The sequence below is a fragment of the Cuculus canorus genome, chromosome Z (genome assembly GCF_017976375.1).
Source record: "Cuculus canorus isolate bCucCan1 chromosome Z, bCucCan1.pri, whole genome shotgun sequence".
NCBI lineage: Eukaryota > Metazoa > Chordata > Aves > Cuculiformes > Cuculidae > Cuculus > Cuculus canorus.
The window spans coordinates 65,549,907-65,564,604 of record NC_071441.1 but is presented as its reverse complement, the minus strand read 5'-3'; the positions used below and the strand labels follow the sequence as shown (position 1 = coordinate 65,564,604).

The 14,698-nt window shown below is 35.4% G+C and overlaps 1 protein-coding gene across 3 annotated transcripts in view; it reads left to right on the top strand.

The window, feature by feature from the left end:
* SPEF2 (sperm flagellar 2) overlaps positions 1 to 4,964 on the top strand; it is an 88,462-nt gene extending 83,498 nt beyond the window's left edge. For 2 of the 3 annotated variants that reach the window (XM_054054385.1, XM_054054383.1), the window contains one exon: positions 3,692 to 4,964. In XM_054054385.1, the coding sequence (XP_053910360.1) occupies positions 3,692 to 3,775 (84 nt within the window). In that variant the 3' untranslated portion in view covers positions 3,776 to 4,964. Of the gene's footprint in view, positions 1 to 1,074 lie in introns of all 3 variants that reach the window. The other variant, XM_054054384.1, reaches the window with a different exon arrangement.
* The last annotated feature ends 9,734 nt before the right edge of the window (positions 4,965 to 14,698 follow it).

Below are 14,698 nucleotides of genomic sequence, written 5' to 3'. Positions count from 1 at the left end.
CTTACTTTCAACTTCTAAGTAAGTGGGGAAGAGCTAAGTCCTCAAGTTCTTACTCAACTTTAAAGCGCATTGTTATATTCACCAATAAGAGACAAAAAAGAGACTCAGTTGCCATTGTTTTATGTTGGTAAGGATTAAGGTCAAAAGCGTTTGTGCTCCAGGAACAGTTTTCATCTGACAATTCTTGAAAATACTATGTTTGGTGAACAGGTGAGCTTCTTTCTCCTCAAAACATTTCCAAAAATAAGTAAACAATATTTTTAGCATCAATTAGTTTTTCAGAAATTCTCCTGAAACTATAAAAATCTCTCTAAAAATGAAATTCAACCACAGTGCTGTTATTTTGAGATCTTTTACAAGATAAATATAGCAAGTTAGGGTGTGGTTTCTAAGGTTAAAATATTTCTACTGCAGTCATAAACAGTGGAAAGTAAAATGTTTTGCTGAACCTATAAATGGACTGTCTAGGTTACAATTTTTTCAAATTTGAGTTAGGGCACCGGATTCTTTTGGCATCTTCATGACCAGTTCAATTTTAGCCAATATAATCTCTGATAAAGCTATTATCTCCAGATGACATATGTGTTTGTCTTTTGAAGGGAGTTTGTTTTCTCACTTTATATGCCAGTGAGATGACAACATCCTACATTATGACAGCCTTTCTGGTAGCCTCAGTACAAATGCTAACAAATGAATAAGCTTGGAAATTCTATTACTTTTTAATCTGATCTTTTGTGTCCTCATTAGAAATCTTTCTGGCCCCAACTAGAACTTTCAAGCAGTCTGCTATTATCAACACATTCATTTCACTTATGAGATTAAATGTATTCCTTTAGACTAGTTAGACCACACCTATATATGAGTCTGTGTTTATGAATGCACTTCATTACATTCTGAATTATGTCTTTAAGTACTTTTAGTAGTAAATGAGAATATTTTTATTAGACCAACTGATTCAGCTAGAAGAAGCAAGCAATTCTGCTTTTTCATCTGTTGTTCATATTCATAGATTGGTCTATTAAGGTTGGTCTATTAAGAGGTCTTCTTCAAACGTGGTATTATTTCTTGTTGCAGATTTTGACTTCTCTCCTGAGACAATCGTAGGTACAGTAACACAGAAACACCACCACATTTTAGTAACTCTGCATTAGATGTGTCTAAGTAAAGATTCTGAGAAATATTCTATTTCTGTAATTCTGAATGCTTGCAATAATCTGTTATTTTGACTGGGTGACATTTGTGTGATTACTGAGTATAACAAGTATTTTAATAATTAGCATTCAATTTGTTGATATCAAAACTATTATGCATTCGATAATTTTATGTAACATTTTTTTATCCTGCTTTCAAATCCTGAATAGTCCTTTTTTAAAAACACTACTTACATTTCTCTATGTGTTTTGAATACCTTTAACATAGACCCATGCATCAAGCTTGTTCCTTGTAATGAATTGTCATATTATTACTGCTGCTATTGTTGTTGGATTTGTCAATCATTTCAGTAGCACTACTTCTATTCATTCAAACTGGAGTTCCAATGTGGCAGTATTTCTAATATGTATATTAACATGTCTTTATAAAAAAAAGATTGTTTGGTTTATTGAACAATTATTACAGAACTTGTTTATGCTCACAGCAGCCCTTTAATATCGCAAAACTCAAGAAAGATTCAGAACTCCATGTATCATTTTCTATCTAGAAAAAGTTCATACAGATTCTATTCGATAAGGCTTATAAAGTGGACTGTATAGTTTATAGTCAACTCTTGATGCTTTGGTGGAAAAAAGCACTGCTGAATCACTGTCTACTCAAAGGCAGTGGTTGTAATACTTATGAAACCTGAGAAGCCTTTTTCATGTGGTGTTTTAAATGTCCCGTTGTGCAAGAGAAGGAAAATTTAACTCAGTGTTTAGATACATAGGTTAAAAAAGAGACCTATGTGATGCTTCTCTTTATCATGTATTCCATCTCAAAGTTTTAGGATGCAAATATATGTGAAAAACACTATTTCTGACATTAAAAAAATTATAAAAATATGTATTCATGTATTAGAAATATTGAGTTTGGTTCATTGACACAGACATAGTATATCTGTTTGAGTGCTATTTCTCCAGTGTTTTGGGGCTTTTTGTTTTTTTGTTTCCTTTGCAAAACTGTGTTACATAAATAAAATCTGCACAGAGGAAGCTTTTTTTCACTTAACACATTCTTAAATGCTATCCTGTCACTCTCTTTCCTGCATCAGATTACAATTTCCAATTTTACCATTCTTGCTTTTAGCCTGATAGTTAAAATATATTCCTGTGGTATTGCTAAAGCATAAAATTGCCACTTCCCACACACATGATCACAATTACAGTGTTGGACACTTGTCTATGTATCATTTGCTCAGCAATCATCAGCAGTAACTTTCTCAAGCTTAATTTTTACAGGAACATAGACTTATACTTTATATTTAGAGATTTCATAATAAAATTCACATTCTGTCATGCCAGAAGCACTACAGTTTACTGAGATCCTCATCTGCTTTGTGTGGTAATGATCAGTACTGATAATGAACTCGCTGAAGGTTCTATTTGCTAAAATTTACTTTTGTAGAGCTGGAATTGAAACTTCTTTTTCTGACTCAATGTGCAGAAAAGGCCTTCTTAAACTGAAGTATTTCTTGGAGTCAAAGATAAATGTTAGCCCTACTTTCTAAAACAAAGGGCTAGTAAAATCATCGGATCTTTTAACATGGTTCTTCTGTATTCACTGAAGTGGTCCCGATATTTTGCAGGGCATGTGAAGCATCATTACATATGGGCAGTTTCAGTTGTTTTAAAAAAATGTATTTACTGACAATACTAGAAAGTTAACTTACTATTTACCTTTATATTAAACATTCAGCACATTAGGTTTTTAAATCACAAATTCATTGTTCGTCCTACTTACACAATGGAGAGTATTGCTGAAGTTGGAAATAAAGAGTATCGTTCTAATACAAAATTATTGAAAAATAATGAATCACAAAATGTGTTATAAAGAATGCAGAACTGCACAAAGAATTAACTCTATGATGTCTAAATGGGGGTACATAAAATTCCACCTGTTACAATTATTTTCTTTTATTTCCGTTTGTTTTAAGTGTTTAAGTTTAGCATGAAGTGTGACAAATAAAGAAATAAGCTTTACTGAAGAATTTGTTCTGGGTAATATTTGCTGGTTTAAACAGCAGTCTTAATACATCTCTTTACTGGTAAGTTTAAGCAGATGCTTAATAGCTCTGCGTACTTTAAGAATTGCATTACTGTAGTTTTGTAAAGCCACTGAAAGCAATGAGGTTGTGTGGGTAACATGAACTCAGTGATATTAGTGATGCATCAGTAACTTCTACAATTTGCCATGAAAAATTTACTTTCTTCAGCTGTCACTGTATGTGTATGTTTTTGTTAGTGTGCTGAACATGCATAGTACTTAAGCTGAATGACAGCATTGTTTTCAGTGACTTTCTTGAAGACATCTTAAGTAATCTAGGAAAACTATAATTTATAGCAATATACCTCTACTGAAGTTAGATTTTCATGAAACTCTTCTAGTCACTGGTTAGAAAGCTAACTTCATGGAAAGACAGTCTTTATTATTACAGTTTTTAAGATAGATCTGGCTACTACATGAAATGACCTTTAACTTTTCATTGTATTTTTCATAGGATATTAAAATCTTTCTCCAAATTGCTGAACAAGCAGAGTCAGTTGCTGGAAAAAACACCACATATGGAGACAACAAAGTATGAAAAATTGTAGTTACTGAACATTAAGAATTTTCTTTAAGGTTTATTAAAGGTAAAGAAATGTGTATTAGACCTCCAGTCCTCCCTTCTGTTAGAAAGGATCGTTTGTTTATTGTTGCAAGACCAAAATCGCATAGCAGTTACACATTCTCTGTTACTTTAAATTAAAAAAAAAAAAAAGATGAAAAAAGCTGAACCAGGGAAAGATATGGTTAGATCATATGAAATAATCCGATGATACTTCTGAATAAAACTGATTCCTGAACTTAAATAGAGCCAATAGTGTGTTTATTAATAATTATTATAAGAATAGGGTGCATCCAATTCTTGTAAATTAGCTAAGATATAGCTGGTCACCTTTTGTTAATGTGTATGGTTTATTAATTGACTAATTTTTAATAAATTAAATGTTCAAAGTAATTCATTTTTAAAACCACATTGCAATTCATAGCTAATAAAATCAGTAAATGAAAACACTGTTTTCTCAGAATAAACTACCAAGGAGACATCATCTACACGAAAATTGAGTGCTTTTCAGCACTTTGTTATCCAACCTTTCTGTTTCCAACCTTCCAGCTCAGCTCTGCTTCCACCCTCTAAAAATCTGCAGGCTGTTTCCGCAGTGCAGCAACACACACAGCCCAAAGGTGTGGGTGGCACAAGGTGCTGATTCCCAGCAACATCCCCTCCCATTGTGGTGCACTGAGCAGGCTCCAAATGAAGCAGTAAGGTAGGCGCTACACCATTTGTGGTTCCACTGCTACGTCTGCGCATAATATCAGCACTTACTAGAATTACAGTTGGGTTTCACACAACCGTTTTCAGTAATCAGCTAAAAGTCGATTTTTTTGTAGGCAGACCGTATAAAAGGACATCATGTACTACAGAAATATGTTGTAGGTTTTTACATGTGATAGATGTTTGTCTGAAAGTCCCCATGGCTCAGATGACACCTAGTGGGTGTGGCCTTCTGTGGCAGATTAAGCAGAGTCTTGGTGGGACACTCTTAATTTACTCTGGAAGTTGTTGTTTCTTTTTCTGTGTCCATTCTGACTCTTACTGGCTTTCCTGGAAGTCACTCCAGAATCGTTTTAATAGAAATTTTCTTGCTCATAGGAAGTTTTGTTTCAGTCTTATTCATTTTTTCCCTTTTCTAGTGCCTAGTGATGGCTAACTGTAAGATAATCATAGAATCATAGAATCATAGAATAGTTAGGGTTGGAAGGGACCTTAAAGACCATCCAGTTCCAACCCCCCTGCCATGGGTGGAGACATCCCACTGGATCATGCTGCCCAAGGCACCATCCAACCTGGCCTTGAACACCTCCAGGGATTGGGCATCCACAACTTCCCTGGGCAACCTGTGCCCGGGCCTCATCACTCTCATAGTGAAGAAATTGTTCCTAATGTCTAGTCTAAATCTGCCCCTCTCCAGTTTATACCCATTCCCCCTTGTCCTATCATCACAAGCCTTTATGAATAGCCCCTCTCCAGCTTTCCTGTAGCCCCTTCAGGTACTGGAAGGTCGCTATAAGATCTCCTCAATGCCTTCTCTTCTCCCGGCTGAACAGGCCCAACTTTCTCAGCCTGTCCTCGTAGGGAGAGTGCTCCAGCCCTCTAATCATCTTTGTAGCCCTCCTCTGGACCCATTCCAACAGCTCCATATCCGTCTTACTTTGAGGATTCCAGAACTGGACACAGTATTGCAGATGAGGTCTCACAAGTGAGGAATAGAAGGACAGAATCCCCTCCCTTGCCCTGCTGGCCACGCTTCTTTTGATGCAGCCCAGGATACAGTTGGCCTCCTGGGCTGCGAGAGCACATTGCCGGCTCATGTCAAGCTTCTCATCAACCAGCACCCCCAAGTCCTTCTCTGCAGGGCTGCTCTCAATCGCATCATTCCCCATCGTGTACTGAAATGGGGATTGCCCCGACCCAAGTGCAGGACCTTACACCTGGCCTTGTTGAACCTCATGAGGTTCTCAGAGGACCACTTCTCCAGTCTGTAATGATAGGAACTGCATTTTTCATGGGAATTATTATCATGAATTGTAGAAGCACGTATTTGTGATTATCTGAACTCATTAATTTGCAGTCTGTCAGCAGCCCAGAATGTCAGCAAACTTTGTCTTACTAGCTTAGAAACATAATTAATAAGTAAATACTTCCAAAATACCCTCTAATAGCTCTGTCACTACTCTGTTATTCTGGGCTATGTTTTTCTGCTTTTGGCTCTACCATGGTAATGCTTACATAAAACATTTAAATCTTCCTTTCTCTGCTTTGATTTAGTAAAAGACTCGAATATATGATGCTTTCTAAGAATAAAAATGGTCCCATTGAAGTCAGCTAACTCATAGGGAACCATAAACCTTTGCCCCTTTTTGAGAAGTGCTATCTGCCCAGAATACTTTTACATTTTTGATGAATCTTTATTACTTTTTAGCCAAATAGGCATGACATATTGTATTACTTGCATAACATTTGCTGATAGTCCTAATAAGGTTTCTGAGTTGCCTGCTTGAGTTGTACAGCAATCAGGTATCAAAAAAGCAACAGCAACTTGTGAAAGAAGAGAAACTGATGAAGTTAGTTTGACAAAGACTAGCAGACCTACCTGTAAAATTAATTCTGTTTTCTATCATGATAAAATAATAAAAAAAGTCATAATGGCAGATTTGTTTCTTTGTTGATTAAAGACAAATTTTGAAATGAAAGTTGCTAGTCTAGCAGCAGCAGATCAAAGCATCTATATGTGATATACAAATCTCAGAATAGAACCTAGTAAGCTTATCACTTCAGGCAAATAATGTTGTGTCTCTTCGCTCTACATATTTTGTCCTAACCACACTGGCACATTGTAGCTAAGTATTATCTTAGGAACAGATGTAACTTTGTTGTGCCCCCGCAAACCACGCTAAAACCTCAACATCCTCCTTTTACTTGTGACAACAGACTTTATAATGCATACAAATTAATTTGCTTTGTTACCACAATAATTTCTTCTCATAGCACATACAATTCAGTCAAAATTTAATTCCCAATATTCTTGAAATATTACGTATATATATGTATATTCATACAAGACTCTGCCTTTTTTCTTCTTATGAAAATATTGCATGGATGGAAAAAATTACAATGCAGTTCCCTGCCTTTTGCATGTTTCAGAATCTTTATTTTTTTGCTTTTGTACCATTTTTAATTTTTTTAATAAAAAACAGCTTTAATCACTAAGTGTTGAATTCTGACTTTGCCTCCTTAAGTTCTCCATATGTAAATAAGAAAATATTATTTTCAGAAAGGCTTGCCTACAATCCATGAATCTGAATAATCTAAAAAGGAGCTTCATCTATTGGAAATCATAAATCCCTGTTTAGGTAAGGTTCTTTAAGGATTACTCCTTTGTCATACACTGTTTACGTATTTTATCAATGGCCTAGAATTGAACATAAAATCATTACTGTTAAAGTCTGAAAAAAAGTGCAAATTGTGGTGCAATATCAAATAATAAAAAGTGAACTGGGTTGCATGGTGAAATGTTGAACAGCACATATTTCTAAAAGTAAAAGCATAATTTAAAAAGCAAAGAATTTCTTTCCTGACAATAGCAAATTATTTTCCTTTATGGTTACTACTTCATTGTAGCTGAGTATCATAGGGGTTATTCAATAGACATGGAGACATGGTTATTCAATAGACATTCCCAGTCTAATGCTGGGGCCCAAACAGAGAAGAAGCCTTTGTATTTATGAAGGAGGAATGCTGAGCAGATATGCCTTCAGATTTGGCAGTGGAATTACAAACGTATCATATTCGGTTTTCATATCTCTGCTTCAAGCAGGATGTTGAAAACTGGAAAGTGTTCAGAGAAGAACCAAAAGGATGGTGGGGAATCATGTCTTGTACAAGAAAATTCCAGGAACTCGGTCTTCTTACTTCACCAAAGGGACAATTAAAGGGTGGGTGTTGGATACCAGTTTACAAGGATCTGTGTAAAGCATTTTCACTTTTGTAGAAAAGACAAGCAAGATTCAATGGCTAGAACCAACATTTAGGTTTTAAAGAGGGAGTCAGTTTAACTCTTGAAGAAACTTACTAAATGTTGCTGCAATTTCCTCACCGTAGAGGAAAATCAAGATATATAATTAAGTCCAGTTTGTCATGGCAAACAAGAGTGAAATAAGGAATTACTGCACTTTTGATATTGAAATTAATACCTAAAAACAAAACCTGAAAAATTAGTTCAGCTTTCAGTTAGTTGTAGGCAACATGTTTGATCCTGTTTTTACATCATGCCATCTTTTAATGTTTTCCTCTGCTCCTTAGCTTCACTTATCTTCAGGAGTTCTTATGTATACTGCACAGAAAATGTCTTGGGTAGTTTCCCTTAGAAGAGGTGCAAGGGAGCTTATATTAACAATATTCTTATTGTAATTATAATTACTTGTATTACATTCCTGGAAAAATGTTCTTCCAAAAAACCCAACAAAGCAGAAAGTACTGCTGAATTAGGAAGTCCCCTAAGCTTATACTGACTAACATGAACTCTCTCTGCATAAATCTATCTCAACATTTCATTATGTAAAGAATCCAGGCTCCATACAAGTGCATTTCAGGGGTGTGATCCATTCTGTTACGTAAGCAGAATCCCTCCAGCCACATCCCTCGTGAAGCAGTCCAGGAAGGTTCTAAAATTTACGAGTAGCAAGAACACCTTTAAAGACATTTTTTTCACTGTAGATTGTGGCTACATAATGTCATGTTGCCACCATCATACTGAGAACAGTTCCTGAGTCTGCTCTGTGGTCCATACCTCAAATTTCCACTGAGCATGGGGTTCAGCCAAGTTTCTTTTATGTTTTTTGTAAGGGAAGCAGGCCATTTTGTAAAAAGCCTCTCAGCTGTGATGAATTTTCTTAAGGAGTGAAGAGTGACAAGGAGAAGTTCTCCAAATCATGGAAAGGAACACAGAATGATAGATATAACCTGAAAATCAAGGATAATGCACAAACTTATTAGCAAAATTGTAGTTCTGAAAAACAGCAATCAGAAAAAACAGCAATCAGAAAATTTCAAAAACTCCAATAATATTCACTTTCTCAAATTACATTCTTTTGTACCGCTTTTGTCACCTCAAATCTTGCTATAGATTCTGTAATAAATATGCTCTTTTGTAACTAGAAAAGCAATTTTATTTCATTCCCAATTTTACAAAATTTCCTTGACAGTTTCCTTGACTTTTTTTTTTTCCCCCCACTTTTTAGTATTATATGTAATGAGTATCCTGCAATTTGACATCTCATTATGGGACATCCCTGCAAATTCAAGGACAGATACAAAAGACCACACCTTTGGAAGGATTAACCTCTCACAATGATAAATGCTGGGATGTTCCAGCTGAGGAGCAGCTCTGCTGTAAAGAACTTGGGGTCTTCATGGACAGCAAGCTGAACATGAGCCAGCAGTTTGCCATGGCAGCAAAGACCAACAGCATATTGGCCTTTATTGGCAGGAACAATAGTTTTGGGCTTCCCAGTGCCAGAAAGACATTGGCAAATGGCAGTAGATCAGTGGAGGACCACTAAGAGGGCTGGGGTCGTGAGCTCTTGCCGGGAGAGGAGACACTGAAGCAATTGGGCTTGTCCAGCCTGGAGAAGGACAGGCTTTGGGGGAATCTAACAGTAGTTTTGCAATATTGTGACAGAGTTATCAAGAAGATGGAGTCAGATTCTTTACTGTGGTGTATAGCACAAGGACAAGAGACACTGGGCAGTGTTTGAAACAAAACTAGTTCTGAGCGGACATAAGAGAAAGCTTTTCCCCCATGAAAGCAGTCCAAGAGTGAAAGAAGTTTCCCAGAGAGGTTGTGCAGTCTGTGTTCTTGGAGGTTTATATAAAGCCCTGATTGCATAAAGCCATGAGCAAATTGCTCTGATCTCATGCTGGTGATACTTGAACAGGAGCTTGAAACAGACGACCTTTGGAGATTCCTTCCTGAACCACTGTTTGATCTTAAATTTATTCTTTTCAATTGTACCATGCAAAATTATTAACTGTATTGATGCCACAGAGCCATAACTAAATGGGCTATAATAAGTAGTTCTTCTGAAGATGAAAATGGATCAGAACACTATCCAGTGTCTTTGCTTGTCTTCCAAGCACCATAATGAGAGGAATGAAAACCTGAACATCCTTATTTCATTACTGAGATCAAAAGGTATGACTCTCACTATCTCCAGATAGCACTGTTGTTATGCAGAAATGGCATCTTCTCACTTTTAAATGTGTGATAGATTTTGCCCTTGGCTTTGCCATATAGGCATTACGGGCTTTATTTTTAATTTATATATAGAAATTCATTAAATACAGCTATCAAAAAGAAAAATGAAATAAAACATCACTACCTTCATTTAGTTTGGAAGCATTCTATTGTAAAGGTAAATGTAGGGGGAATTTCCTGACCTTTAAGTAGTCTGTTCTTCACTTACGGATTTTCTGAAACATTTTGAATTTCATTTCCTTTATCTTCTCTAGTAACTTTACTTTCGAGATTTCTCACTGTCATGACTTCAGTAGCAATGTCCTTAAACATCCTTACACTTCAGAATAGCAGAACTTCAACTTAGTAGCTCAGACCTTGAGAGGCTTCTGGATCATGGCCTTTCTACATTAACATAACACGTGGTTTTCTGTACTTTGAGAAAAAACTGTACTTTCTTGCTCTACAAATACCATACCTATCACAGCAGTTCATGTCAGTAACAAAGAATGTCACCATACTCACTTCATAGTTCAACTTATGCAAAGAATTTATTTTTCCTCTCTTCTTTTACTCACAACAGTAGTTCCTTTTCTTTGTTCCCGATAGGTGTGTATGTGTACATGTATACACATGCACATATATATATGTACATTTATACACAAAAAAGCTGAAATTTTCTTGCCTTACTATAGACAGTACATATTCATCTGAAGAAATATAGTTGCATCCTAGTTAACTATGAACTGCTGCTTTTCCAGCAAATTATATGTGAATAAATGAAACGCACTCAATTTGATTTTTGGTTTTTTTACTTCAAGAATTATACCTTTTTAAGTCATAATCTGATCCACCGCAGAACTTCATGGATATTGTGGCTATCATAGGTAGGTTTAGTACCAGGTCTTCATCATGATTTAGTTGGTCCTGTAGAATTGTTGCTATTTCTAGAGAAATAACATTTAATTATGTTAGTGTAGGTTTTTTATTGGGAATTTTTAATTTGTCAATATAAATAACAGCATGTACAAAACTCAAATTGTTGCCATTATTTTAAAACCTGGATGTGTTGAAATCATGTAGAATTCAAGGTTCTGTGTACTCAGGGCTAAGTTAAATACACACAAAATCTTTGCAGTATAGTGGCAGCTGATGTTCAGATATTACGTGCTGCAGTTGATTTAGCATCATGTTTTCCTTTTTAGCCTCATAATGATTAATAGCGACACAAGGAAAAGAGCTTTTTTTTAAACTGGGCATGTTGTTCGTATTGTTTCTGGGAGGAAGCCTGAAAGGGAAAAAGGATCATCTTGTGGTTAGGGTTCTACAGTACTGATATGCCCCAATGTCAAGCAAAAGATAGAGATGTCAAAGCTGGCTGCAAGTAAGTTAATCATTTAGTTCAGACACTGGGAAGAGTCTTGCTAAAACAAATACAGGCTTCTCAGTTACTATAGTGCCATGGCTAAATTTAGAGCATCTGGAATTCATACTACATTCTGCAGAATGTATACGTCCTTACAAGACAAAAGTCATTTTTCTGAAAAATTTCTCATATATTTTCTGTTCTTCATTGGCAAAGGGAGTAGGAAATAGAAGGTTTCAGCTTTGCTTCATATCACCGGGATCTGAAAGAATAAATAGATTTTTTTTCATTATTCAAAATAAATTTTTTTTCATTATTTTTTGAGATGTACATTAATCTCTTCAGGTTTTCTTCTTAACACTTCTAGCAAACATTAGCTTTTACTTTAAAAGAAATATGTTGTTAGTACCTGAGCCTATTTGGCTTTTTTTCTTCCTCACCACTTCCTTTAAAGTTTGTTGAATCTGATGAGCCCTCTGAAACTTAGTCTGTGGCATATTTTTGCCTCTCTTTATGTAAATTACAAAGGCTAATCAGCATGATTGATAATCAACATAATTTTCCTTTTCCACAAGCAAACTATCCTGCTTTGAATTGGTCTTTCTTCCAACTGATGCTAAGGAAAAAGAGAAAGATCTTTCTGTTACTCTTTCTTCTCATGCTTGATTGTAAGCCCAAATGGTTAAAGATCAAGACTCCTTAAAACATCCAAAGCTGAGCAAAGGAAGGGCTAGGGTGGCTTCTCAGAAGCAGATGAATTAGAGGTAAGAAACAAGTTTCCCCTTCTCTACCGCTACCCACATCTGAACATACAAACAACAAAAACAATGGTAAGGAAAGGAACAAAATGAGGACAAACTCAAAAAAAAACGAAAAAAACCCATGTTGGTATTCAGATAAAATCAAAGATTGTTTCCTACCATCAGTTTGTTTTGGAGCGTTTTTATTCAAAGAGTGAATTTTTGTCTTTAGTAAAATCAGTGGACTGTTTCTTTTTTATTTCAAACTAAACCAAGTTTTCATCTGGAGTTTTTACCTTTGATTGCAAGAAACTTCATCCTAAAGTTGTCCCCCCAAAATCCTATCAATTCTTCTTTGTGGTTTAGATAAGTGTCCATTTATGACTACAAGAGACTAGGAGGAAGAGAGATCAGAACATTAGACACCAACTTATTCTAATGATTACTCTCATTTTTTAAAACATGCACCTCTTGTTCAGATTGATTCTGACTTACATGCTTTAGCAACTGGACATTGTTATGCTTTGTGTTCTAAGGTGGAAGCCTTTCTCCCTTTTTGAAGACAGATACAATAATCAAATGGGTTTTTTTCATCTTTCATTTATAAAGAAAAATACTGATGTCTCCCCCCATATGTCTGTATGGACTTTCCTCTATATTACTGTGTTCAGGTTCTGGAATCAAGCATCCCAGGTATTTGGTCAGACTTCAGTTTAACTTATGTAATGCCTATCTAGAAACCAGGTATTATTTTTAATATTTGCAATTCTTCATCTACCTTGTATCTCCTCAATAAATTGCTTACAAAGCTTTCCGATGTGTTTTTAAAGCAGAAAAAGCCAAGTATACACAAATATGTTACAAAAGTTTAAAACTTAACACCCTCTTAAAAATATCAGGGAGCCCATATTACTGCAGGGCGTGGATGCTGTTTTCTTTAAAATGTACTGTTGAAAACAGCTCTTGGTCTTGGGGCTGAGGATGGGATTTGAGGGATGTGCTGTCTACTAGCCATTTAATTCATTGTCTGTGAGTATCAAAGCCAGGTTTGGTCACACCAGTGCTCTTGGAGGCTCAGTTCTGAAACACAGAGCTCACCTACATGTTAGTTTTGTAGATGAACGTAAGTGATTTAGGCACTCTCAGAGTCAGTGAAATGCTAAACTGTTAGATGGACTTAGGGATTAATCTGCAGACAAGTGTTGATACCAGAACCAAACAAAGTTACTCACCTGCTCTGTATTTAGAAATAGAAACTCAATTTCATAAAACATGGACAAATTTTTAAATTAAATAAAATTTTATTAGATATGTTGGACAGGAGTTGCACAATATTTTGAAAACTATCTTACCAGAAATCTTCAAGGTAACAAAGGCCAGAGAGGTTTATGAGAAGTCTTGCTAAAAGTTTTGTTAGTTTCTGTTACAGGCAGAAAAGTTTTTGCACACTAGTTTGCCTTCCTGTAAGGAATGTCACATGTTTTTTATAGTGAAGTGTTAAGAATATAGACCTTCTAGTGCATTTATAACCTAAAAACTTGTATGCATCAGCATGAAAATTCTTTACAGGGCATTAGTGAATTAGTGCAAGATATTAAATCAATTTTATTATAGTAGTATTGTATTACTAGAGAGATGTTAATCAATAAAGGAGTATATAGTATAACATAAATATCCAATAAGCATAGCTTATATGTAGGTGGTCGAAGGAAGCAATCATCTTGTTTCTTTAAGGGCTTGTAAGGGATGAAGCTGTATACTTAAAAAGAAATTACCTATATTTTTCATCCTGTTGTTTCTCCTTAGCCAAAGAATACATGAGCATGAAAAATAATATTTAGAAAGACTGGAATACTTTTGTAGAATTAAAGATGAGGGAAGTGCAAGTTTTATATTGCTGGGTTTACTGTGCAAGCAGAAAATATGTTGTAGAATATCCTAGATGATTTTCATCTGGCTGATTAAGCAATTATATTCAGACAGAAATACAATGGAAATAAACAAGTAAATGGTATTGGAGGGGGAGATACGTAATTACATTATCTAAGGAAAGATAAGTTGCTGATATGTTTTCTCTTGTGCATTTACAAGAGCCAATTGTAGGTACACAGCTCTGAAACAGAAGATGGTTGAACAAGTTGCTCTGGCTTTCTCATTTGTTGTTTCAATAGTTTGTATCTCCTCTTCTAGAGGCATATTTCAATAAGCAGGACACTGAGGGCTGACCTAATTTGATCTGAGTAGGTTACAATTCTAACACACAAATACAAGCTGACCTAATTTAGATCATAAGTTACTAAGATTAAGAGTCCTTGCATCAAATTGGTTGTCATGATTATGTAAAAGTGAAGAGTTTTGGAAACTTCTCAGACAACCAAAACAAATGAGGTATATGTCTCCGTAATTGCTGTAGCAGCAGTGACTCATATAATCATTTACTTATTTGAGTTTAACACATGTTTTAGACACTTGTAATGTCCTCAGGAAATTCCATATCAGGTCAACTTTTTTCTTGCTGTCTGGAAATGAAGAGGAAGAGAAAGACAAAGACAGACAAAAAG